At 44.8% G+C, this 24,362-nt stretch overlaps 1 protein-coding gene across 12 annotated transcripts in view; it reads left to right on the top strand.

Annotated features, from left to right (window-relative positions):
• CCDC57 (coiled-coil domain containing 57) overlaps window positions 1-24,362 on the top strand; it is a 118,970-nt gene that overhangs the window by 32,191 nt on the left and 62,417 nt on the right. For all 12 annotated transcript variants that reach the window (XR_011493988.1, XM_070483861.1, XM_070483864.1 and 9 more), the window contains 4 exons: window positions 10,480-10,642; window positions 11,166-11,300; window positions 18,376-18,598; window positions 19,354-19,503. Coding sequence is in view for 11 of the 12 variants with exons in the window: in XM_070483861.1 (XP_070339962.1) it covers window positions 10,480-10,642; window positions 11,166-11,300; window positions 18,376-18,598; window positions 19,354-19,503 (671 nt within the window). In the remaining variant the exon portion in view is untranslated. The remainder of the gene's footprint in view (window positions 1-10,479; window positions 10,643-11,165; window positions 11,301-18,375; window positions 18,599-19,353; window positions 19,504-24,362) is intronic.

The raw sequence follows: 24,362 nt of genomic DNA, 5'->3' as shown, positions 1-24,362 counted from the left end.
GACCCCTGGACAGACTAGTACCTGCAAGTGGCTTTCTTCCAGCGGGCACGCTCATAGCATTGCAACACACCAAGAGTGGGCTTGTGCATGTACCGGCGGAGCGATGGTGGAAACAGGTGACTACAGCCCTACCTAAGCCCCCCACGATTGCCCCTAAGCCCGGGGGGAAAATCCACAGTCGCACAGCAGCCACTGGCAAAGCCTCTACTCGGTGTTAGTGGAGAGATCCTGCCTAGCATTCAGAACACTGGGAGGCTCTGGGACAGGAGGATGCCGGGTGGCGTGGCAGCCTGCCAGCTGTCTCACGGACTCTGGCAGTATCCCAGAGGGGGCAAGGGACGCCAGTGATCCTGTGAGAGTGACCGGGGGCTGGGTGGAGCTCCAGCGGCCCAGCTCCCTGGCCCAGGGGGAAAATCCACAGTCCCACAGCAGCAGCTGGCAAAGCCTCCACTTGGCTTCAGCGGAGAGGCTCTGTCCAGCACTCAGAACACTGGGAGGCTCCAGGACAGGAGGATCCCAGGTGGTGCAGCAGCCTGGCAGCTGCCTCTGATTCACGGTCTCCTGCTGGGGCCCAGAGGGGGCAAGGGACACCCAGTGAGCCTGTGTGAGTGGGCAGCAGCAGGTTGGAGCCCCAGCAAGCCTGCTCTGCGGTCTAGGGGGAAAATCCACGGTCCCACAGCAGCCACGGCGAAAGCCTCTGCGCAGCACTAGTGGAGAGGCCCCGACCAGCAGTCACAAGGCGGGAAGGCCCTCGGGCAGAAGTAGCACAGCTGGGTGAGCTAAGCACAGACTGCAGTAGATGCCCATAGCTCTGCTGTGGCCCGTAGTGGACAAGTGAGGTCTTGCAGGCCCTGACAGTGACAGAGCTGCGAATCTAGGTGATCCTGCTCCTGGCTGCTGGGAAAGCCCGTAACACCACTGCAGACCCTAAGGAGGGAGCGTGTCTAGGTGATCTGCAACAGTAGGCACCAGCAGCCTGAGGCCCCCTTGCGATTGTCCACACACCTGACGAGAGACCCCACAGGACCGCTGTGACTATGAGGAGGGGCCCAGGTCCAGTCAGCAACAGCTGGCAGAGTTCCTGGTTGGTGCAGATTAAACAGCTGCTCCCCCCCACACACCAGTAGAAGCAAGTGGAAGCAGTAACTAAACTCTATCTCTATGCAGAGGCACAAATCCACGCCATCAAGCAGTATGAAAACATATATTAAATCTCCAGAACAGAAGGAAAGTGACAAGTACCCAGAAAACAATCCCAAAGACAATGAAATCTATAACCTAAATGACAATCAATTCAAAACAGCCATTATTAAAAAACTCAATGGGTTAAAAGAGAATACACATGGACAACTCAACGAATTCAGGAGCTGTGTCACAAAAGAGCTTGATACTATAAAGAGGAACCAACCAGAAATGCTGGAGATGAAGAACACAATGGAGGAGATTAAGAAAAATCTGGACTCTCTGAACAGTAAGGTTGATAATATGGAGAACAGGATTAGCAATGTGTAGGATAGGAATATAGAAATGCTGCAGACAGAGGAGGAGAGAGAACTAAGACTAAAAAGAAATGAAGAAACTCTCCGATAATTATCTGACTCAATTAGGAGATGCAACATAAAGATTATAGGTATCCCAGAGGGAGAAGAGAAGGAGAAGGGGGCAGAAAGCCTGTTCAAGGAAATAATGCCTGAGAACTTTCCAAACCTGGGAAGAGAGATGGAACTCCATGTGACAGAAGCCAATACATCTCCAAACTTTATCAATGTAAAAAGACCAACCCCAAAGCATATAGTAGTGAAGCTGGCAAAAGTCAATGACAAAGAGAAAATACTAAGGGCAGCCAGGCAGAAGAAAATAACCTACAAAGGAACCCCCATAAGGCTTTCAGCAGATTTCTCAGCAGATACCTTACAGGCTAGAAGAGAGTGGAATGATATATTCAAAACTCTGATGGGCAAAAACTTGCAGCCAAGAATACTCTACTCAGCGAAAATATCCTTCAAATACGATGGAGAAATAAAAACTTTCCCAGATAAACAAGTTAAGGGAGTTCATTGCCACAAAACCTCCTCTTCAAGAAATGTCAGGAAGATCCTCATACCTGAAAAATCAAAAGAAGGAAAGGGGTTACAAAACCCAGAGCAAAGGAGATAAGCAGAAGGACAATAACAGAAAGTAGCAGCTCTCCATCAGAACAGGTTAGCAAAAGTTAAATATAACATTAAAGATAAAAGGAAGGGAAATACCAAGAATAAATATAATCTTGTCATTTTAACCACAAACTCACAACACAAGAAGGAAGAGAAAAAAAACCTGACAATAACAACCTAGAAGGGGAAGAGAAAAGGGATGGAACGTTTTAATTTAAGGAAATAAGAGGCTATTAGAAAATGGACTATCTCATCTATGAGATGTTTTATACAAACCACCTGGTAACCACTAAACAAATAACAAGAATAAAGGCACAAATTACAAATAAGAAGAAAGCCAATATAGAAATTTACCTACCTGAATTAGTAGTCCAAAAATCATGGGACAAGAAACAAAAGAAATTCAAGAGAACTGGAAAACAAGTGATAAAATGGCAGTGGTAGGCCCCCACATTTCAGTAATCACTCTAAATGTAAATGGATTGAACTCTCCAATCAAAAGACACAGAGTAGCAGGATGGATCAAAGAACAAGACCCAACAATATGCTGCCTCCAGGAAACACACCTCAGCCCCAAAGACAAACACAGACTCAGAGTGAAGGGATAGAAGACAATACTCCAAGCTAATAATGAACAAAAGAAAGCAGGTGTCGCCATACTTATATCAGACAAAGTAGACTTCAAAATAGATAAAGAAAGACAAAGAGGGGCAGTTTATAATGATAAAAGGGACACTCCACCAAGATGGCATAACACTTATATATATATATATATATATATATATATATATATATATAACACTTATAAATATATACGCACCCAACACAGGAGCACCAAAATTTGTAAAGCAACTATTAACAAAACTAAAAGGAGACATCAACAACAATACAATAATACCAATGGATAGATCATCCAGGCAGAAAGCCAACAAGGAAATTATAGAATTAAATGAAAAATTAGACCAGATGGACTTAATAGATATATATAGAACACTTCATCCAAAAACAGCAGGTTACACATTCTTCTCAAGTGTGCATAGAACATTCTCAAGGATAGACCATATCTTGGGAAACAAAGCAAGCATCAATAAATTCAAGAGGGTTGAAATAATATCAAGCATCTTTTCTGATCATAATGCTATGAAACTAAAAATCAACTACAAGAATAAAGCTGGGAAAGGGGCAAAAATGTGGAGACTAAACAACATGCTACTGAACAAACAATGGATTATTGAAGAAATTAAGGAAGAAATAAAATATTATCTGGAGACAAATGAAAATGAAAACATTGGACTCATTTGGGCTGCAGCAAAAGCAGTCCTAAGAGGGAAATTCATTGCAATACAGTCTCACCTCAAAAAACAAGAAAAATCTCAGATAAGCAACCTCAAACAACACCTAACAGAGTTAGAAAAAGAAGAAAAAACAAAGCCCAAAGTCAGTAGAAGGAGGGAAATAATAAAAATTAGAGCAGAAATAAACGATATTGAAATAAATAAGACAGTAGAAAGGATCAATGAAACAAAGAGTTGGTTCTTTGAGAAAATTAACAAAATTGACAAACCCTTAGCCAGACTCACTAAGAAAAAAAGAGAGAAGACTCAAACAAATAAAATTAGAAATGAGAGAGGAGAAATCACAATAGATACCACAGAAATATAAAGGATCATAAGAGAATACTATGAAAAACTATATGCCAACAAATTGGAAAATCTAGAAGAAATGGATAAATTCCTAGACTCTTACAACCTCCCAAAACTGAAGCAGGAAGAAATAGAAAATCTGAATAGACCAATCACAAGTAAAGAAATCGAAACAGAAATCAAAAACCTCCCCAAAAATAAAAGTCCAGGACCAGACGGCTTCTCTGGAGAATTCTACCAAACATTCAAAGAAGATTTAATACCTATCTTTCTCAAACTATTCCAGAAAATTGAGGAAGATGGAGCACTTCCTAACACATTCTATGCAGCCAACATCACCCTGATCCCAAAACCTGACAAGGACACCACAAAGAAGGAAAACTACAGGCTGACATCACTGATGAACATAGATGCAAAAATCCTCAACAAAACTTTGGCAAACCGAATACAGCAATACATCAAAAAGATTATACACCATGATCAAGTGGGATTCATACCAGGGACACAGGGATGGTTCAACATCCGCAAGTCAATCAACATGATACACTGCGTTAACAAAATGAGAAACAAAAACCACATGATCATCTCAATAGATGCAGAGAAAGCATTCGACAAGATCCAACATCCTTTTATGATAAAAACTCTCAATAAAATGGGTATAGAAGGAAAGTACCTCAACATAATAAAGGCCATATATGACAAACCCACAGCCAACATCATACTCAATGGACAAAAACTGAAAGCCATCCCTCTGAGAACAGGAACAAGACAAGGGTACCCACTTTCACCACTCTTATTCAACATAGCACTGGAGGTGTTGGCCAGAGCAATTTGGCAGGAAAAAGAAATAAAAGGAATCCAAATAGGCAATGAAGAAGTAAAACTCTCTCTGTTTGCAGACGACATGATCTTATATATAGAAAACCCAAAAGGACCCATAGGAAAACTATTATAAATAATAAACAGCTAGAGCAAAGTTGCAGGGTATAAAATCAACATACATAAATCAGTAGCATTTCTACATGCTAACAATGAAGTAACAGAAAAAGAACTCAAGAACTCAATCCCATTCACAATTGCAACAAAAAGAATAAAATACCTTGGGATAAATTTAACCAAGGAAGTGAAAGATCTATACAACAAAAACTACAAGACTTTCCTGAAAGAAATTGCTGACGACATAAAGAGATGGAAAGACATTCCATGCACATGGATTGGAAGAATAAACATAGTTAAAATGTCCATACTACCTAAAGCAATCTTCAGATTCAATGCTATCCCAATCAGAATCCTAATGACATCCTTCACAGAAATTGAACAAAGAATCCTAAAATTCATATGGGGCAACAAAAGACCCCAAATTGCTAAAGCAATCCTGAGAAAGAAGAACAAAGCTGGAGGCATCACAATCCCTGACTTCAAAACATACTACAAAGCTACAGTAATCAAAACAGCATGGTACTGGTTCAAAAACAGGTGCACAGATCAATGGAACAGAATTGAAAGTCCAGAAATAAAACCACACATCTATGGACAGCTAATCTTCGACAAAGGAGCTGAGGGCCTACAATGGAGAAAAGAAAGTCTCTTCAACAAATGGTGCTGGGAAAACTGGACAGCCACATGGAAAAGAATGAAAATTGACTATTCTTTTCCACCATTCACAAAAATAAACTCAAAATGGATGAAAGACCTAAAGATTAGGCCTGAAACAATAAGTCTTCTAGATGAGAGTATAGGCAGTCCACTCTTTGACATCAGTTTCAAAAGAATCTTTTTGGACACCATAACTCCTCAGACGAGGGAAACAATAGAAAGAATAAACAAATGGGACTTCATCAGACTAAAGAGCTTCTTCAAGGCAGAGGAAAACAGGATTGAAACAAAAAAACAGCCCACTAATTGGGAAAAAATATTTACAAGTTATTTATCCGACAAAGGGTTAATCTCCATAATATATAAAGAACTCACACAACTCTACACCAAAAAATGAAACAACCCGATCAAAAAATGGGCAGGGGACATGAACAGACATTTCTCCAAAGAAGATATACGGATGGCCAATAGACACATGAAAAGATGCTCATCATCACTGATCATCAGGGAAAATGCAAATCAAAACTACACTAAGATATCACCTTACACCTGTTAGAATGGCAAAAATATCCAAAACCAAAAGTAACAAATGTTGGATAGGTTGCAGAGAAAAAAGAACCCTCATACACTGTTGGTGGGAATGCAAACTGGTGCAGCCACTGTGGAAAACAGTATGGAGATTTCTCAAAAAGTTAAAAATAGAAATACCTTATGACCCAGCCATCCCACTACTGGGTATCTATCCAAAGAACTTGAAATCAGCAATTCCAAAAGTCTCATGCACCCCTATGTTCATCGCAGCATTATTTACAATAGCCAAGACATGGAACCAACCTAAGTGCCCAGCAACTGATGATTGGATAAAGAAGATATGGTATATACACACAATGGAATACTACTAAGCCATAAAAATGGATAAAATCATCCCATTCACAACAACATGGATGGACGTTGAGGGTATTATGTTAAGTGAAATAAGCCAGATAGAGAAAGATGAACTCTGTATGACTCCACTCATAGGTGGAAGTTAACATTTAGACAAAGAGAACTGATTGGTGGTTACCAGGGGAAAGGGGGGTGGGGGGAGGGCACAAAGGGTGAAGTGGTGTACCTACAACATGACTAACATCAATGTACAATGGAAATTTCACAAGGTTGTAAACTATCATAATCTTAATAAAAAGAAAACAAAAACCAAAAACCAAAAAAAAGCCACGTTCAGAGTTCCATAAGGTGTCATTTTCCTTCAGCCCCCAAAACTTCCTTTAACACTCGTTAAAGTGCAGCTCTCCTGCCCATGAATTGTCTCAGCTGCTGTTTGATGGAAATTTCTTGCCTTTATCTTTTTTTTTTTTTTTTTTGCTGAGAAAGATTTGCTCTGAGCTGACAACTGTGCCCGTCTTCCTCCACTTTATATATGGGTTGCTGCCGCAGCGTAGCTGATGAGTGGTGTAGGTCTGTGCCTGGGATCTGAACCCGCGAACCTAGGCCACTGAAGCAGAGCGCATGAACTTAACCAGTATGCCACCAGGCCAACCACCTTTATCTTTTTGAAGCGTCTTTTTCACTGGATGAAAAATTCTAGGGGGACAGTTTTCCTTTGAGCATGTTAAGGATGTTTCATTGTCTCCTGCTGTCAGTGTTTCTCGTGGAAGTTCTGTGCTCATTCTTTGTTCCTCTGGACGTAGTATGCCTTTTCCTCCTGTTTTTCCTTCTTCTCTTCATCCTCGGTTGTCAGAATGTGGGTGTCACGTATCCTGGTGAGGACCCTTTTCTGCCCCCCTTCCTCTGGGATTCCCCAGTGCTCACAGGTTAGTGTGTGGCTGGGGAGCCTGTCCCAGCGGGCCCAGCCTTTCCCCCTGCGCTGTCCAGTCTGCTGTAAGGCTGGGGTGTTCATTTCCAACATCTTACTTTTTACTTCTCTCCTCATCATGTGCATGGTTGTCTTTAATCCCGGAACATATTTATAATAGCTGCTTAAAGTATTTTTCTGTTAATCCCACCACTCTTTGTCTCTGTTTGTGATGCTGTTTTTTCTGCGGCACAGAGGTCACGTCTTCTGCTTCCTGGTGCATTTCCCTCAGTGTCAGACATGGTGACCACTGCATGGATGAGCGTCGGGATGTGTTGTCCTTCTCACACCAGTACAGCCTCTTGTGGCGGCAGTTGTCCTTGGAGAGCAGCGTGGTCCTTCCTAAGCTTGTGTGGAATCTTGACGGGTCTAGGATGGCCTTCCCAGGAGGCCAGTTTGGGACCTATTATATGGTGTCGCCCCACTCGTCTCCACTGGTTGCCCTGGTGGTCCCTGTGGACGCTGCGCTGGCTGCTGGGAGCCTGCCCAGCCCACAAGTTCCTCCCCTGGCCTGGCCTGGCCCACTGTGTGTTTGCCGCAGACTCGTCAGCCAGTTTCGAGGGGTCCCCCATGTAGCTTTTGGGAGCTCCCTGCTCTGCAGTACCCTGCCTTATAAAGCCCACCAGGTGCTCAGCTTCCCAACTCTGATCCTTGTCTCCCCAGCATGGCCAGGCTGCCGTGCTCTGCTGGGGTCCACCCTCCCTGTACAGGGGTCTCGAAGGCGCCATAGGGAGAAGCTGGCAGTGGTTGGGCTCATCTCCTGCAGACACGTCTCTAAGGGACCATGGTCCTGCACTGCACCAAAGGATATTTTAGAGATTTATTTATATTTTTCAGTTACGGGGATTAAAAAAATCTATGTGTCATTGTATTAGAACTTTTTCTACTTTTGTTACTATCTATTGGGTCCAGATTTCTCATCCCTCTTTCTTTTACCCCCAGCTTTGAATGCCAACAGTGGGTGATGAATACTTGACCCAGTAGTGACTCCTCCTGGCCTTGTCCTTCCCTCTCAGCATGAAGAGGGCGCAGATCAGTCCTGGCCAGCTTGCTACTTAGGATCATCAGTGGACCCAGGGCCAGCTGTGGGAGGCACTGGAATGGAAACGCAGCCAGGAGGGGCCCTGGAGAGCACTCACCACTTTCAAGTAGGTCTGGTCTTGCGCTCACAGGCAGTGGTTTGCATTGGACCAGGACTTCTTGAATGTCCGCAATGAAGGTTTGCTTGGTTTTGGAACCAGTGGCTTAAGTTAACCCATGTGATCTCTCTCGGAAAGTAGCTTCTATGAAATACCCCCTATACACTGGAGCATGGCCCTGACTCAGATGCTGGCACACAGTCTACACATGGCATCCCCTCTCTGCATGTGGGCCCTCCCTCGTTGCATCCTCCATTGTCCTCAGCGTTGCACTTTGGGCCTTTACACCCTCTGCTCCCAGTGGGGTCTGTTCCTGCTTGTGGGAGGCAAGTGGCTCCTCAGGAGCTTTCACAGCAGTTGAGGGGTGCTGTGACAGATCATCGTTTCACCAAGTGTCGGTTATCTGTGGCGCAGACACCACAACTGAGAAGCCCTGTTCCTGCACCACCTCTGATGATTTGTCAGGAGGGATCTGTCTGCAGGTGACAAGCTTTGAGCTTTCGGGTCTTCAGATGTCTTTACTTTTGCCTTCTTGTGTGAATGCTGACTTAGCTGGGTTTTGGATACTGGATTCCTCTGGATTTTATTTTATTTTATTTTATTTTTTTATTTTTTTTAAAGATTTTATTTTTCCTTTTTCTCTCCAAAGCCACCTGTTACATAATTGTGTTTTTTTTTTTTTAGTTGTGTGTCCTTCTAGATGTGGCATGTGGGATGCTGCCTCAGTGTAGCCTGAAGAGCGGCGTTATGTCCGTGCCCAGGATTCGAACCCGTGAAACCCTGGGCTGCTAAAGCAGAGTGCGCGAACTTAACCACTTGGCCATGGGGCCGGCCCCCTCCTCTGGATTTTAAACCCACTGTTTTACTCTGTAATTGCTGTGTATCAAATTAGTGCAAACTTAGTGGCTTTAATCAACACCCATTTATTATCTTGGTTTCTGTGGTCAGGAGTCCTGGCACAGCTCCGCTGGGTCGCCTGCTCAGGGTCTCACTAGGCAGGAATCAAGGTGTCCTTCGGGCTGCCCACTCTTCTGAGGCTGGGGCTTCCCTTCCTGGCTCACTCAGGTTGTTGGCAGAGGTGTTTCCAGCGGCTGTGGGGCTGAGGCCTCGTTTCCCTCCTGGCCTTTGGTCGAGGTCGCTCTCAGCCCTAGAGGCACCTCCAGGTCCTGGCCATGTGGCCCTCACAGCATGGCAGCCACTTGCTCAAGGCCAGCAGGAGAATCTCCCTCCAGCAGGCACCTCATTGCAAGAGTGACCTTCCCATCCTGTCCCTGGCCCAGCCCACACTTGGAGGAGAGGCTTGTCCAGAGCACCCCAGCACGCTGCTTTGTGTAGTATGGCCAGTGTGCCCAATGAGAAGTCCAGTGCAGTCTGGTTCCCTCTCCCCCAGGCTCTTCTCTTTGTCTTCTGTGCTCTGCACTTTCCTACCCAGCGGCTGTGTGTGGTTCTTCAGCTCCTCCAGTCTGGCCCTTGGAGAACTCTCTCAGTTTGATTTCCTTGGTTATTTCTTCCCTCCATTCTGAGCACTCTGAACCTCGTATCAGGTGGACGTCGGTGTTTGTGTCCTGGAGGGTCCTCTCTGTTCAGCCTTCCAGCTCACTGGTGAGCTCTCTGCTCTGTCCACTCTGCTCTTCAGTCCAGGCATTGGCAGGTCCTCCAGTGGTTTGCTTCTGTAGCTGTGAAACCTTCTCACATTCCTCCAGTATAACCATTTTTCTTCTTTTTTTAAGTTTGTTGGCTTTCTTCCCTTCTCTTCTTATAGATTGGCTCTTCTCTTTCCTGAGTTTGATCACCGCTCTCATGTTGCTGGGTTCTCATGGCGTTGGGCTCATGTCTGTGCCTGCACCTGTCCGCAGGTGCCGTTTCTTCCCATGTCTCCATTGTAGAAACACCTCCCCGGCTGCTAGCCTGTGAACATGTTGACCATGACATGTGTGAGTGAGTGCAGATGAGCACGGCCAGCCTAGAGGAGGCCCTGGAGGGACGTGACAGCAGCTCCTTGCCCACCCCGCCTCCCGTGCATCACACCTGTGCTTTTCATGTCTGAAGGGTCCTCAGGAAAGCATGAACGTTTCGTGGTTTTAACATCCCTGTAGGTATAAACAGCAGCTGTGTCTGGCAGCAGAAAGGGAGCAGAGCCTGGAGCGTGAGAAGGTACAGCTGGAGCTGGACTGGCAACGTCGTTGTGAGGGCTTTGAGAGGGACCAGTTTCAGAGGTCCGAGGATCTGATTCGGGCTCTGACCATGGCTAAAGAGCAGGTGTGTGCTCCCCAGGGCAAACGTCACGTGGCCTTCTCCAATGTCCTTCTGGGGCGGTGCTGTGGAGGCTGGGTTTGGGCTCTGGCCAAGTTACCCTGTAAGTTTGAAAACCTCCAACTTCACTGACAACTCCACTGTTCCTTATAATAACAAAAGTGGCAGTAATAAAAGATGTCCCTGCCCTGCCCACTGGCTTTTCACAGTGTTCTATTGCATTAGCCATTTCTCTAACTGACCAGGGCTGGGACGATTCCCCCGCCTCCTGTGTGTGGCAGATGAGGGCAGCTTCGGGACTGGGCAGAGAGACCTGTGCTGGAGCCCTGGTGCCTGGCCACAGCAGGGCTGCCCAGTGCTTGTTGTCACTCTGCCGGCTCCGATGGCCACATGTTTCCCATGCCATCTCTCACCCATGTGTCTGCTGTATGCTTCCTAGAAAGGGGTGGGAGCGGCTCTCGACCCTGAAGGCTGGCACTGCTCCCTCATAATCCTCCCAAGATAAGCGGAGTCCCGTACTTTTCCCCAGGTTGCTGCCAAGCTCCAGGAGACAGAGCGAACACTGTGCGACCAGGAGGTGGTGCTGAAGGCCCTGACCCTAGAACGAGACCAGGCGGTGCAGGCACTGAGGACACGCGGGCCCCTCCCTGGGAAGGAGGTGCAGGTTAGCGCAGTGGCTGCCCTCTTCCCTGAGCCTCCCCTGCCGCCTCTCCTCCTGGGCCCTGGGAAACAGCCACTCCCCCAGCCGCCTCTTGAGGTCTCTCATCGTGGCAGGAGGAAAAGAGCACCAGAAAGAACTGAAACTGGAGTTAGGTCTTTCCAGTTGTGCTCCTTTCTGAACGACTGTTTGCACAAACAGGGTTAAGTCTGAAGTCTTAAAGAGTTAAAGCAAATCTATACTCAGAATCCTCTTTGTATCTTTAGCATTTGAAATGTCAAAAAATCCCAAATTCAAATATCACACTGTGGCAGGTAGTTCACATAAATTGGTTGTTATTGTATTTATCCCCAGAGCTGTCAGCCAGGTCGTTTGTGTTGTGACTCTGTCCTCGCAGCCCTGATTCTGTCTGGCAGTGACATTGGTGGTTAGTGCTCCTCTGACCTGACCTATGCCCGGCTCTGCCCAGAAACTTCATGTCTGTTAACTCTTCATCTCCAACTTGGAGGTCAGTGCCACAACGGCTGTGACATGGGGACCGTAACTAGCCTGAGCTGTCATAACTTGGAAGGCTCAGAGCTGGGGTCTGAGCCCAGACGCCCGAAGGCCCACAGTCAGAGGGGCCTGAGGGGCACACGAGGCTGACAGGGGAGGATGGTTCTGGGCCTGTGAGTGGCTCTTATTTTTCCCTGCAGATTTGTTTGTTTGTTTCAATGGGGTATATTTACATGCAGTGAAACACACAGATTGTAAGTGTCCAGGTCAGTGACATGAATGCACCTGTGTGACCCACCCCTCTAACAAGATATAGAGCATTTGTAGCCCCCCAGAAAGTTCCCTGCACCCTCTCCTCTTGGTCCCCCTCCCATGCTCAGAGGCAGGTGCTGATCTGATTTCTCTCCCGATCAGTTCATTTCTCTGCCCATGGCTTGTCACAGGGACCCAGGCGGGTAAAGTTTCCTCCAAGAGACTCCGGTGGCCCCAAGGCCATCAAACCCAGATCCTAACCAGTGTTAGGAATTTTCATAACTTGTCATTCACTCACTCATGTTTATTCAACACCCATTCTCCTAACAAGTACACCAAATCCAGGAACTTTATTTCTTCTCTGAAGAATTTTAAGTTCTAGTGCAGAGTCAGAGTTGGCATTTGATGATTCTGTCTCAGTCATTCATGAGAATTGTCTGAACGCAGGAAACTGATCTGATGTTTGTGCAGACAGTTGGGCAGGCGCCGCAGCCTCATGGAGGACACGGCCCGTGAGCATGGAGGCTCCTTCAGCCCTTGGCAACACGAGGGAGCAGGAAGGCTCATAGGGAGGGATAATTGGGTGGTCGGGACACCAGCATCCCACCCACCACGTCACCGCTGGCCATGGAGCCAGTACCTTCTTCATTTTAAACATTGGAGACAACGCTTCCTGTCCTGCTTGTGTCATTGGTTTTGTTGCTGATTTTGGAAAATTCAATGTGCCGTCAAATATGTAGAAGAAAATCTCAGGGTGCAGCAACAGGGTCCTTTGATAATTGAAGCCTGGGTCTCTCTGGAGAAAGAACTAATAGGTTAGAGCTTTATCCCAAAGACATGCGTCTTCATACATGGTGACTGAGCCATCGAGATACAACAATATGACAGTGGCTCTTTTTCTCTCCACAAAGACTTCTTCACTGACTGTTAGCCCACCAGAGCCTGACACTGACTATGGGATCCCTGTGGGTTGAATGGTGACCCCCAAAAGGATGTGCTGAAGTGCTAACCCCCAGGACCTCAGAATGTGACTTTATTTGGAACTGGAAGTGTTGCAGATGTAATTAGTCAAGATGAGGTCACACTGGAGTAGGGTGGGCCCCTGATCTAACATGACTGCTGTCCTAATAAAAAGAACACCACGTGAGGCAGAGACACAGGAGGAAGGCCCTGTGACGACGGAGGCAGAGACTGGAGTGATGTGGCCACAAACCAAGGAACACCCCAGATTGCCGGTAAACCTCCAGAAGCTGGAAGGGGCCAGGAAGGATTCCATCCAGAGTCTCAGAGGGAGCATTTGCTTCCACCTGAGGTATGTTCGCCAAGGTCTGCATCACAATCATCCCTGCACGTCACGTGTCTTGCCTCAGTGACTGCTGTCCACCCAGGGCTCCTGCGGGAAGCCGTGTCGCCCGGCTGCTGTGAAATCTGGGAAATCCACCATGAGAGGCGCCTTCCAGAGCAGCACCAGGGGGTGGCTAACCTGATCCTGTCTCAGACTCTGTCTTCCTGATTCAGGGGCCCGTTTTCTCAATAGTCTGACCTGTCCCTTTGTGAAAAGTTACTCACCCAGTTGTCTGGGGTGATAGAGCCGCTGAAACCCTCAGGAAGACTTTCCAGGGGTGCCTCCTTTTCCCCACCTGTCCAGCTGTGAGCCTGCAGGGAAGGGCGAATGCAGATGCGAGCTGCATGTTTCTGGTCCGTCCATTCTGGCCCTGCTTGCACAGCATGCACGTCACCAAATCTTTGAGAGCGCAGATGTTCAGCTTGTGTCTCCTTGCTGGGTGTGATTTGTGCTCGGTACAGAGTGGAAGGCGGCCTTGGGGCCTCTGGCTTCAATGTCCTTGGCTGGCACTCGTCCCGTAGTCAGCATTTTGGGCAGGCCAGGGTGTGCTGGGGGTTGAGCATCCGAGGGCTGAGCTGGAATTCACCTGAAGAAGGTGTTATCTAGCCAGCTGTGCTGAGAAAACACTTCACTCCTGTGAGCAAATGTGGACAGCGACAGTTCCCTTTGTACAGGTGCACTGCAGGGTCCGTCAACTTGGCCGTCCTCAGAAACCCTGGGGAGCCTATGAGAATACACACCTCTGGGTCCCAGCCAGACTTCACAGCCTGGACACCTTAGGGGTTAAGCTCCAGAAGGTGTCTGTTAACAAGCCCCCTGGGAGATCTGTGGTCACCTGATTTGTGAGCACTGGTATGGAAACTGCATTCCTTCGAGGTTCCAAAGAGGAGAGATGTGGAGGGGCTGGCCCTGGCCTTCAGGAATTACCCCTGGTCTTGGGGAGGTCACAGCAGGTCATCTTTGCGTGGGTCATATGTCACACAGGTACCTTCTGTGGGGCACAGACAGAAAACAAATGTTTCTTTTTTCATCAATGCCCCCTGCTCCCCCGCCCTTTTTTCTTTGTTGCATTTTCCCCGCCAGGCTGGCAGTTAAAAGAATACATTTGTCTCCAAGCACCAGCTCAGCAGGTCAGGGAGGCCTCTCACTGGCTGATAGCTTTGTTCAAGAAACAAAGAGTCTTGGAAATGGTTTCGGCATCAGGAACATCCATGCCCCACCCATCCCATGGAGAACGAGGGAAGCCCCACCTTTGGTCCTGTGCAGAGGGAGCCTGGCTGTGGGACCCAGAGGTGAAGCGAGTAGGGCACAGCAGAGCAGCCCCCCGAGACTGCGAACACAACCAGGTGTGCCAGCCTTGATCGGAGAGATGTGCCTTCAGGACCAGGACCAGAGGTGGGGGAGGATGCTGTGCAAGTTTCTGGCTGACACACTTGTCAACCTTCAAAAACAGAAACCAGTTTAAGAGGCAGAGCGTTTATTTGGGATCAGAACGTTGCAGTTTGGGGAGCACAGATTCAGACAGAAACTCAAAAAGTGTCCTGCTAGGGAGTAAAAGTCAGTGGTTTTTAAAGGCAAAGGGAGATTGCATTACAAAGAATGTTAATTGGAGTTGGAGGCAGAGAGCTAGTCTTGGCTAAACATTGATTGACTATTGATTCTGTCTTCTGAAAGTCCACCATCCTCAGTCTTTGTGATCAGGATGTATGTTCTCCTGTTGACGGCTTAAACAATGGCTTGTTTGTTGCCGTTTTGGCCAGTCCAAAGGTTTGGCCCAGTCCAAGGTTCAAGACAGCAAGGCAGTTTCTCTGGAAAGGCAGCTCCGACCCCGTTTAAAATGGCTCCACTAATATCCATTTTGACACAATGGCATGAAGTTTTGAATTGATTCCCGCAGGTAATAGCAGAACACCTGGACTTCCCTCTCCCAGGGTGTTAATGACCATTAACGAGTTAACGGGGTGACCACGTGGGAAAACTGTAGGTGTCAGTAAGCCGTCAGCATGAGCAGTGAGGCCAGAGGAGCCAGGACTGGAAGGCGAAGCAGGCTGCAGAGCAGGGCAAGTAGATGGTGATAAATAAATGACAAGCAATAGGATATTGGAGCATATGAGGAAGCCATTTAGTATAAAAACAGTTCGACCTGAACTTGTTTTTCCAAAAGGGACTGATGTGGCTGTTGAGCGTGCATTGTTTATCTGCTTTAAGTATTTACTGTGTTCCAGGACAAGAACAATGCCCTTAAAGATAAGGATGTAACTTCTCCTGCACTGGCATTTCCTTGAGGATGAGCATCTCTTCTAGGCTAGGGATTGATTGCTGACCTGCTGCACTAACCTTGAGACCACCAACTTGCTGTGTTCACAGAATCGCTGTGCCAGCAAAGCAGTCTCATGACTATTGTAAAAGGGACATTCCAGTCATATGTGATACGTGCTCTTTGACGGTATGTAACCACTCTGTCAACTCCACTTCTTTGGAGTGCTCCATTCCTTTGCAGAAGGACTCTCCCAGACTATATGGTCCTTAGATCTGGCTCAGAATAAATTCACTGCAGCTTTGATTTATAGATTGGTTATGGATTATTTGCATCGACAGTGGCTTGAGGACAGGTATTGAAAGGCTGGGGACTGTGATTAACAGAAGAAAAGATAGCTTCATTCTGGAAGTAAAAGTCATATGTGGCCAACTGCAGAGATTTTTAAATTTTAGTTTAATGTTGTGGTCTTTGGAATCAAGGAGGCCGGGGTACAGCCCAGCTCAGCTCCTCTCTGGTGTAGAGCAGGCTGCTCAGCCCCCTGGAGCCTCTGTAGTGCTGTTGTGGGAAATCGGTGAGCATTGTCTGTGACGTGCTTAGCCAGTGCCTGGAAGATGACATCATGACTGAGTTGAACCGTGGTAGCTGTGTGTGTGTCTGTAACTGGGGTGGTGACAGCTGGCGGTCAGGAGTCGGCCCTGATGATCTCAAGTCTCAGTTTCCTCATCCCTCTGATGGGTACCCCATACAACGAGTTAAAGGAGATGCTGTGATCCAGCACTGATCCACTGCTGGCACTTAGGAAGCTCAGCAAATGTGAGCCAGAGTTATTCATTATGAAGAAGAAAAGAGAAATCATGCTCAGTCTGACCACTCAGACATTTTGGTATATTTCCTTCTGGTTATCTGTATTCATATATCTCCTGTGTTTTCCTGTGTACCTACTGTTTTTGTGTAGCTCAGGTCAGCCTTCTTAATTTAATTCTCTTTTCAATTCTATGATAAATATTTCTCATGTCATTAAAATTCTTCAAAAACACAACTTAAATGGTTGTGTATTTTATCACTTGGCATGCCATGGTTTACTCAGCCATTCTCTTACTGATGGCCATGTAGATTATTGGTGTGGGCATGTTTGTGCCTCCCTCTGCACTGGCGAGAAGGTTGCGTTCTGTTGGAGAGTCTCGGTCCCTCTCAGCGAGGCTGGTAAAGGCCCTGCTTCTGTGAGCCCAGGCTGATTTGTTCTGGTGGTGAGCAGGGAGGAGCTAGAGACAAAGTAGGAAGTCAGAAAGTTGCATCTGGGATCTGGGCCTGGAGTGTGGAGTTGGAGCACATGTGCTGCATCCTTTGGGATGACTTTCCTTCCTGCGTTGGGCATCAGTGCCCCTTTGGGGATTCGTGTACTCTCGAGTCTCTCGCTGTCATTTTTGCAGAATCCTTTCACTGACTGTAGGATTCTGAGATGATGGGGTTTTTCCTTTCTCCATGTCAAAGATATTGTTCCCCTGACTTCCAGATTACATTGGTTTTCATGGGAAGTCAGTGATAATTCTTGTATTTGTACCTGTGTGTAATGCGCTGTCTTTTTTCTCTGATCGCTTTTAGGAGTTTTCTCTGTGGTTTTGTAGTGATCTGGTTATGATGTGCTCTTGATGTGATTTTCTTGGTGTTTCTCTTGCTTTGGATTTGTTGGACTTCTTGGATCTGTGGACTTATATTTTCATCAAATTTGAAAACCTTTTGGCCAACATGTTATGAAATACTTTTTCTGCCCCCATCATTTATCTGGGTTCTTGTTTCCTCGTGCGTGAGACTGCTTCACCTGTTCCACAGGTCACTAAAGCTCTATGAGTTTTTTTTCCTTTTTGGTCTCTCTCTCTCTCTCTCTGTGCTTGAGTTTCAATACTATTCCTATGTACTGACTTTCACTGGTCTTTTCTCCTGCAATGTCTGATCTGCTCTTAATCTAGTCCTATCCTGTCAATTTTTTATTTCAGATACTGTATTTTCCATCTCTGCAGATGCTATTTGTTTCTTTTTAAAATATCTTCCATTTCTCTTCTTCTTCTGTTCATGTCTTTCTTTAAATCCTTGCGTATTTTTATGATAATAACTGCTTTAAAGTCCTTGACTCTCAGCCTGATGTCTTCCTGGCTCATCCATGTTGTTGCATGGGTCAGAACATCATTCCTTTTTACAGCTGATTACTATTTCATCATATTCCATTTGTTCATCTCTTCATCCACTGGTGGACAGTTGAATGTTTCCACATTTTGGCTACTATGAATAATGCTGCTCTGAACATGTGCGTACAAGTTTCTGTGTGGACAAACATTTTCAGTTCTCTTACGCATACAGCTAGGAGTGAAATTGCTGGGCCATAGTACCTTTGTGTTTAACTTTGTGAGGAGCTGCCAGACTGTTTCCCACAGCAGCTCCATGCGTTCACCTTTTACAGTATACAAGGGTCCCATTTCCTCTACATCGTCACCAACACTTGTTACTGTCTTTTTTATTATGGTCACCCTAGTGGGTGACTAATGGCTTTTTGACTGAAAAGGAAGGGTCCCCAAATATCCCAATAAAAGTTTCCTTTGAGAAACATCAATCTTTTCTTTGTGAAACCTGGAAGAAAAAGAGGTGTTTTCATACGTCTGTCAATTTAGAAAGGATGGTCACTGTCTGCCTTTTGTAGCTGTTACCATTTTCTTTTTCTTTGTTTGTATTTGAAGATGCTTCCAAGCCATCATGAAGGAGAAATAAGTAAAAGTTTTCCATCTAGTGAGATCCAGCGGCTACAAGAGCAGAACACAAGCTTGCGAAACACTATTGCACAAATGAGGAAAGAAATGGAAACTCTAAGTGATCAAATTCTTCCCTCTGCGCAGTCAGGAAGAGAGACCTCAAATACAAGCCTGCCTGATTCAAAGACAGCAGCTGATGCCCCCACCCCTGGTGAGCGAGGGAGAGACAGAGAGGAAGCAGGGCATGGAGGGATGAGGAAAGAGCTCTATTGGATCCAAAATAGGTCTCACTTGGAGTCTTATAAATGTACATCTCCTGGAGTAAATCACTTCAAAGCATGACAGCTGCTTTTCTCCAAGAGAAGGAATCTTAGGTCAGTTTTTACATATATGATTAAAAGGTTTTATTGGTGAAGTGGAAGAAAAAAAGTGAAGGCTATGTACCAGCCACACTTAAAAACCAGAGTCCAACTTGGACAAGGGCTGGGCTAGGTCTGCGCTCTCGCAGCGTGTGGGCAGCATGGAGCTGGTGGATGCCAGGCCTTTTTTCATGGGAGTGTCCCGGACTGTGGTGAAGTGGGTGTCCCGGTCCGTGCCGTGTCAGCGTGGGGGCCGTGTGGTTGTGATGGAGGGACAGCAGCCTGCAAAGGTGGCTCCACGCTCAGCACACGTTGTTACATCTGTACATAAAGCCTCGAGGGATTGCGAGAGCGCTCATGTCTGCTGATTATTGAGGCCTCCTTGGAGAGCACACGAGCTGGCCTCTGGACGCCATGCTCTGGCCACCAAGGGGAGGGTGGCACATAGATAGCATGGGGATAGCTGTGAGGGTCCGGCAGGGAAGAGGGGTGGTCAGTGAAGTGAGTGGGCACAAGCCAGCGAGAGCCCCTGCCTCGGTGATAGAGGACGAGCGTGTAAATGTGTGTGCCTGTATGTGCATGGGTATTTACTGGATTTTTTTGGCAGATTATGTTCTGACCCTGGAAGCAGAAATACGAACTCTGAAGCACAAATTTAAAACCCTGGAAGAACAACTAGAAGTGTTAGATCCTTCAAAGAAGTCCACATCTTATCCTGATGTTCAACCTAGTGTCCATATCTCAACAGAAACCGCTGGTAAGAGTCTGTGTCTCATTGTGTTGTGTGCTCCGTCTGGTGACACTATCTTTTTTCAAAATTGAGTATAGCTCAAGGATTATTGCAGACATCTGGTAACCCATTACCAGTACCCAGGAACCCCCTAGTCCTCCCACCAGAGTCAACCACTGTCCTGACTCCTCACCCTGCAGTTGAGTTTTCTGTTTTCATATCAGTGGCTTTATACGGTGTGTACACTTTTTGTCTGGCTTTGTTTGATTACAATATGTTTTAGTTGACAGCCAGCCCAGACTGTTCTCCAAAGTGCTCACACCCGTGTACTCACTCATCAACAGTCACGAGAGCCGTCACTCTGGCCCCCCACTGACACATAGCATACTCACTCGTTCTAACCGAAGCTGTCCTAGTGGGTCTGTAGTACATCCCATTATGGTGTTTTTTTAATTGAGTTTATAATAGTTTACATCAATGTGAGAGTTCAGTTGTACATTATTGCTTGATTATCACCACATAAGTGCTCCCCTTCACCCCCATGCCCACCCTCCACTCCCCTTCCCCTGGTAACCACTGAGCTATTTTCTTTGTCCGTGGGTTTGTTCATATTCCACATATGAGTGAAATCATCTGGTGTTTGTCTTTCTCAGGCTGGCTTATTTCGCTTAGCATAATTCCCTCCAGGGCCTTCCATGTTGTTGCAAGTGGGGTGAATTTGTCTTTTTATATGGCTAAGTAGTATTCCATTGTATATATATACGCCACATCTTCTTTATCCAATCATCAGTCAGTGGGCACTTGGGTTGTTTCCATGTCTTGGCTATTGCGAATAGTGCTGCAGTGAACGTAGGGGTGCATATGTTACTTTGGATCATTAATTTCAGATTGTTTGGTTAGATACCCAGTAGTGGGATAGCTGGGTACGGTAGTTCTATTTTTAGCTTCTTGAGGAATCTCCATACTGTTTTCCATAGTGGCTGCGCCAGTTTGCATTCCCACCAGCAGTGTATTAGGGTTCCCTTTTCTCCACACCCTCTCCAACATTTGTTATTTTCAGTCTTAGTGATTATAGCCATTCTAACAGATTTCAGGTGGTATCTTAGTGTAATTTTGATTTGCATTTCCCTGATGATTAGTGATGTTGAACATCTTTTCATGTGTTTATTGGCCATCTGTATATCTTCTTTGGAAAAATGGCTGTTCATATCCTCTGCTCATTTTTTTGATCAGGTTGTTTTTTTTTCATTTTTCAGTTGTGTGAGTTCCTTATGTATTATAGAGATTAACCCCTTGTCAGATATATGATTTGCAAATATTTTCTCCCAATTGGTGGATTGTCTCTGTTTTGATTCTAGTTTCTTTTGCCTTCCAGAAGCTCTTTAGTCTGATGAACTTCCACTTGTTTATTTTTTCTTTTGTTTCTCTTGTCTGAGAAGACATGTATTCGAAAAGATTCTTTTTAGTTCAGTGTCAAAGAGTGTACTACCTATATTATCTTCCAGGAGTTTTATGGTTTCAGAACTTATCTTCAAGTCTTTGATCCATTTTGAGTTTATTTTTGGGTATGGCCTGAGATAATGGTCCACTTTCATTCTTTTGCATGTGGCTGTCCAGTTTTCGCAACACCATAGATTGCAGACACTATCTTTTCTCCATTGTATGTTCTTGGCATGTTTGTCAAAGATTAGCTGTCCATAGATGTGCGGTTTTATTTCTGGGCTTTCAGTTCTGTTCCATTGATCTCTGCACCTGTTTTTGTACCAGTACCATGCTGTTCTGATCACTATGACTTTGCAGTACATTTGGAAATCAGGGATTGCGATGCCTCCAGCTTTGTTCTTTTTTCTCTGGATTGCCTTAGCAATTCAGGGTCTTTGGTTGCCCCACGTGAATTTTAGGATTCTTTGTTCTATTTCCGTGAAGAATGTCATTGGGATTCTGATTGGGATTGCATTGAATCTGTAGATTGCTTTGGGTAGTATGGACATTTTAACTATGTTTATTCTTCCAATGCATGTGCATGGAATCTCATTCCATCTCTTTATGTCATTATCAATCTCTTTCAATAATGTCTTATAGTTTTCATTGTATAAATCTTTCAAGTCCTTGGTTAAATTTATTGCTAAGTACTTTATTATTTTAGTTACAATTGTAAATGGAACTGTATTCTTGAGTTCTCTTTCTGTAAGTTCATTATTGGAGTATAGAAAAGCAACTGATTTCTGTAAGTTGATTTTGTACCCTGCAACTTTACTGTAGTTGTTAATTATTTCTGTTGGTTTCCTCATGGATTCTTTGGGGTTTTCTTTATGTAAGATCATATTGTCTGCAAACAGAGAGAGTTTCACTTCTTCACCCCCTATTTGGATTCCTTTTATTCCTTTCGTTTGCCTAATTGCTCTGGCCAAAACTTCCAGTACTATGTTGAAAAAGCATAGTGATAGTAGTGACAAGTGGGCATCCTTGTCTTGTTCCTGTTCTCAGGGGGATGGTGTTTGGTTTTTGTCCTTTGAGTATGATATTGGCTGTGGGTTTGTCATATATGTTTTTATGTTGAGGTAATTTGCTTCTATCCCCATTTTGTTAAGAGTTTTTATCATAAATGGCTATTGGATCTTGTCAAATGCTTTCTCTGCATCTGTTGAGATGATCATGTAGTTTTTATTCCTCAATTTGTTGATGTGGTGTATCACATTGATTGATTTGCAGATGTTGAACCATCCCTGTGTCCCTGGTATGAATCCCACTTGATCATGATGTATGATCCTTTTGATGTATTGCTGAATTCCAATTGCCAAAATTTTGTTGAGGATTTTTACATCTATGTTCATCAGCAGTATTACCCTGTAGTTTTTTCCTTTTTCGTCTTGTCCTTGTCAGGCTTCGGTATCAGAGTGATGTTGGCCTTGTAGAATGTGTTAGGAAGTGTTCCATTTTGCCTAATTTTTTGGAATAGTTTGAGAAGGATAAGTATTAAATCTTCTCTGAAAGTTTGGTAGAATTCCCCAGGGAAGCTGTCTGGTCCTGGGCTTTTATTCTTTGGGATGCTTTTGATTGCTGTTTCAATCTCTTTCCTTGTGCTTGGTCTATTCAGATTGTCTGTTTCTTCTTGATTCAGCTTTGGGTGGTTGTAAGAGTCTAAGAATTTATCCATTTCCTCTAGGTTATCCATTTTGTTGGCATACAGTTTTTTGTGGTATTCTCTTATAATCTGTTGTATTTCTGTGGAGTCTGTTGGTATTTCTCCTCTTTCATTTCTAATTTTGTTTATCTGAGCTTTCTCTCTTTTTTTCTTTGTAAGTCTGGCTAGAAGTTTGTCAATTTTATTTATCTTCTCAAAGAACCAGCTCTTTGTTTCATTGATCCTTTCTACTGCATTTTTTGTTTCAATAGCATTTATTTCTGCTCTGACTTTTATTGTTTCTCTCCATCTGCTGACTTTGGGCTTTGTTTGTTCTTCTTTTTCAAATTCAGTTAGGTGTCATTTGAGACTGTTTATTTGGCATTTTTCTTGTTTGTTAAGGTGTGCCTGTATGCGATGAATTTCCCTCTTAATACGGCTTTTGCTGTGTCCCATATGAGTTGGTATGGTAAGTTTTCATTTTCATTTGTCTCCAGATATATATATATTTTTTTTTTTGAGGAAGATTAGCCCTGAGCTAACATCTGCTGCCAATCCTCCTCTTTTTGCTGAGGAAGACTGGCCCTGAGCTAACATGTGTGCCCATCTTCCTCTACTTTATATGTGGCATGCCTACCACAGGATGCCTTGCCAGGCAGTGCCATGTCCCCACCTGGGATCTGAACCCATGAACCCCAGGCCGAGAAGCGGAACGTGCGAACTTAACTGCTGCACCACCGGGCTGGCCAGTCTCCAGATATTTTTTGATTTGTCCTTTAATTTCTTCAATGATCCATTGCTTGTTCAGTAGTATGTTGTTTAGTCTCCATATCTTTGTCCCTTTCTCAGCTTTTTTCTTGTAATTAATTTCTAGCTTTATAGCATTGTGTTCAGAAAAGATGCTTGTTATTATTTCAGTCTTCTTAAATTTATTAAGGCTTGCCTTGTTTCCCAACATATGGTCTATCCTTGAGAATATTCCATGCCCACTTGAGAAGAAGTGTATTCTGCTGTTTTTAGATGGAGTGTTCTATATATGTTTATTAAGTCCAACTGGTATAGCGTTTCATTTAATTCCACTGTTTCCTTGTTGATTTTCTGTCTGGATGATCTATCCATTGATGTGAGTCAGGTGTTGAGGTCCCCTACTATTACTGTGTTATTTTTAATATCTTCTTTTAGGTTCGTTAATAGTTGCTTCATGAACTTTGGTGCTCCTGTATTGGGTGCCATAGATATTTATAAGCGTTATTTCTTCTTGATGGAGTGTCCCTTTGATCATTATATATTGCCCCTTTGTCTCTCTTTACCTGTCTTATCTTGAAGTCTACCTTGTCTGATATAAGTATTGCAACACCTGCTTTCTTTTGTTTGCCATTAGCTTGGAGTATCATCTTCCATCCCTTCACTCTGAGCCTGTATTTGTCATTGGAGCTGAGATGTGTTTCCTGGAGGCAGCATATTGTTGGGTCTTGTTCTTTAATCCATGTCGCAACTCTGTCTTTTTATTGGAGAATATAATCCATTTATGTTTGGGGTGATTATTGATGTATGAGGGCTTAATGCTGCCATTTTATCACTTGTTTTCTGGTTTTCCTGTATTTCCTTTGTTTCTTGTGCTGTGTGTTTTGGTCTGCCTATTGAATTATGTAGTTTTTTGTGTTGTGTTTCTTTGTTTTCTCTTTATTTATTATTTGTGTCTCTGTTGTGCTTTTTTGTTTAGTGGTTACCCTGAGGTTTGTATTAAGAATCTCATGTATAC

This window comes from Equus asinus, chromosome 13 (assembly GCF_041296235.1).
Source record: "Equus asinus isolate D_3611 breed Donkey chromosome 13, EquAss-T2T_v2, whole genome shotgun sequence".
Classification (NCBI taxonomy): domain Eukaryota; kingdom Metazoa; phylum Chordata; class Mammalia; order Perissodactyla; family Equidae; genus Equus; species Equus asinus.
The sequence above is the reverse complement of the archived record's forward strand: the minus strand, read 5'-3'. Positions and strand labels throughout refer to the sequence as shown.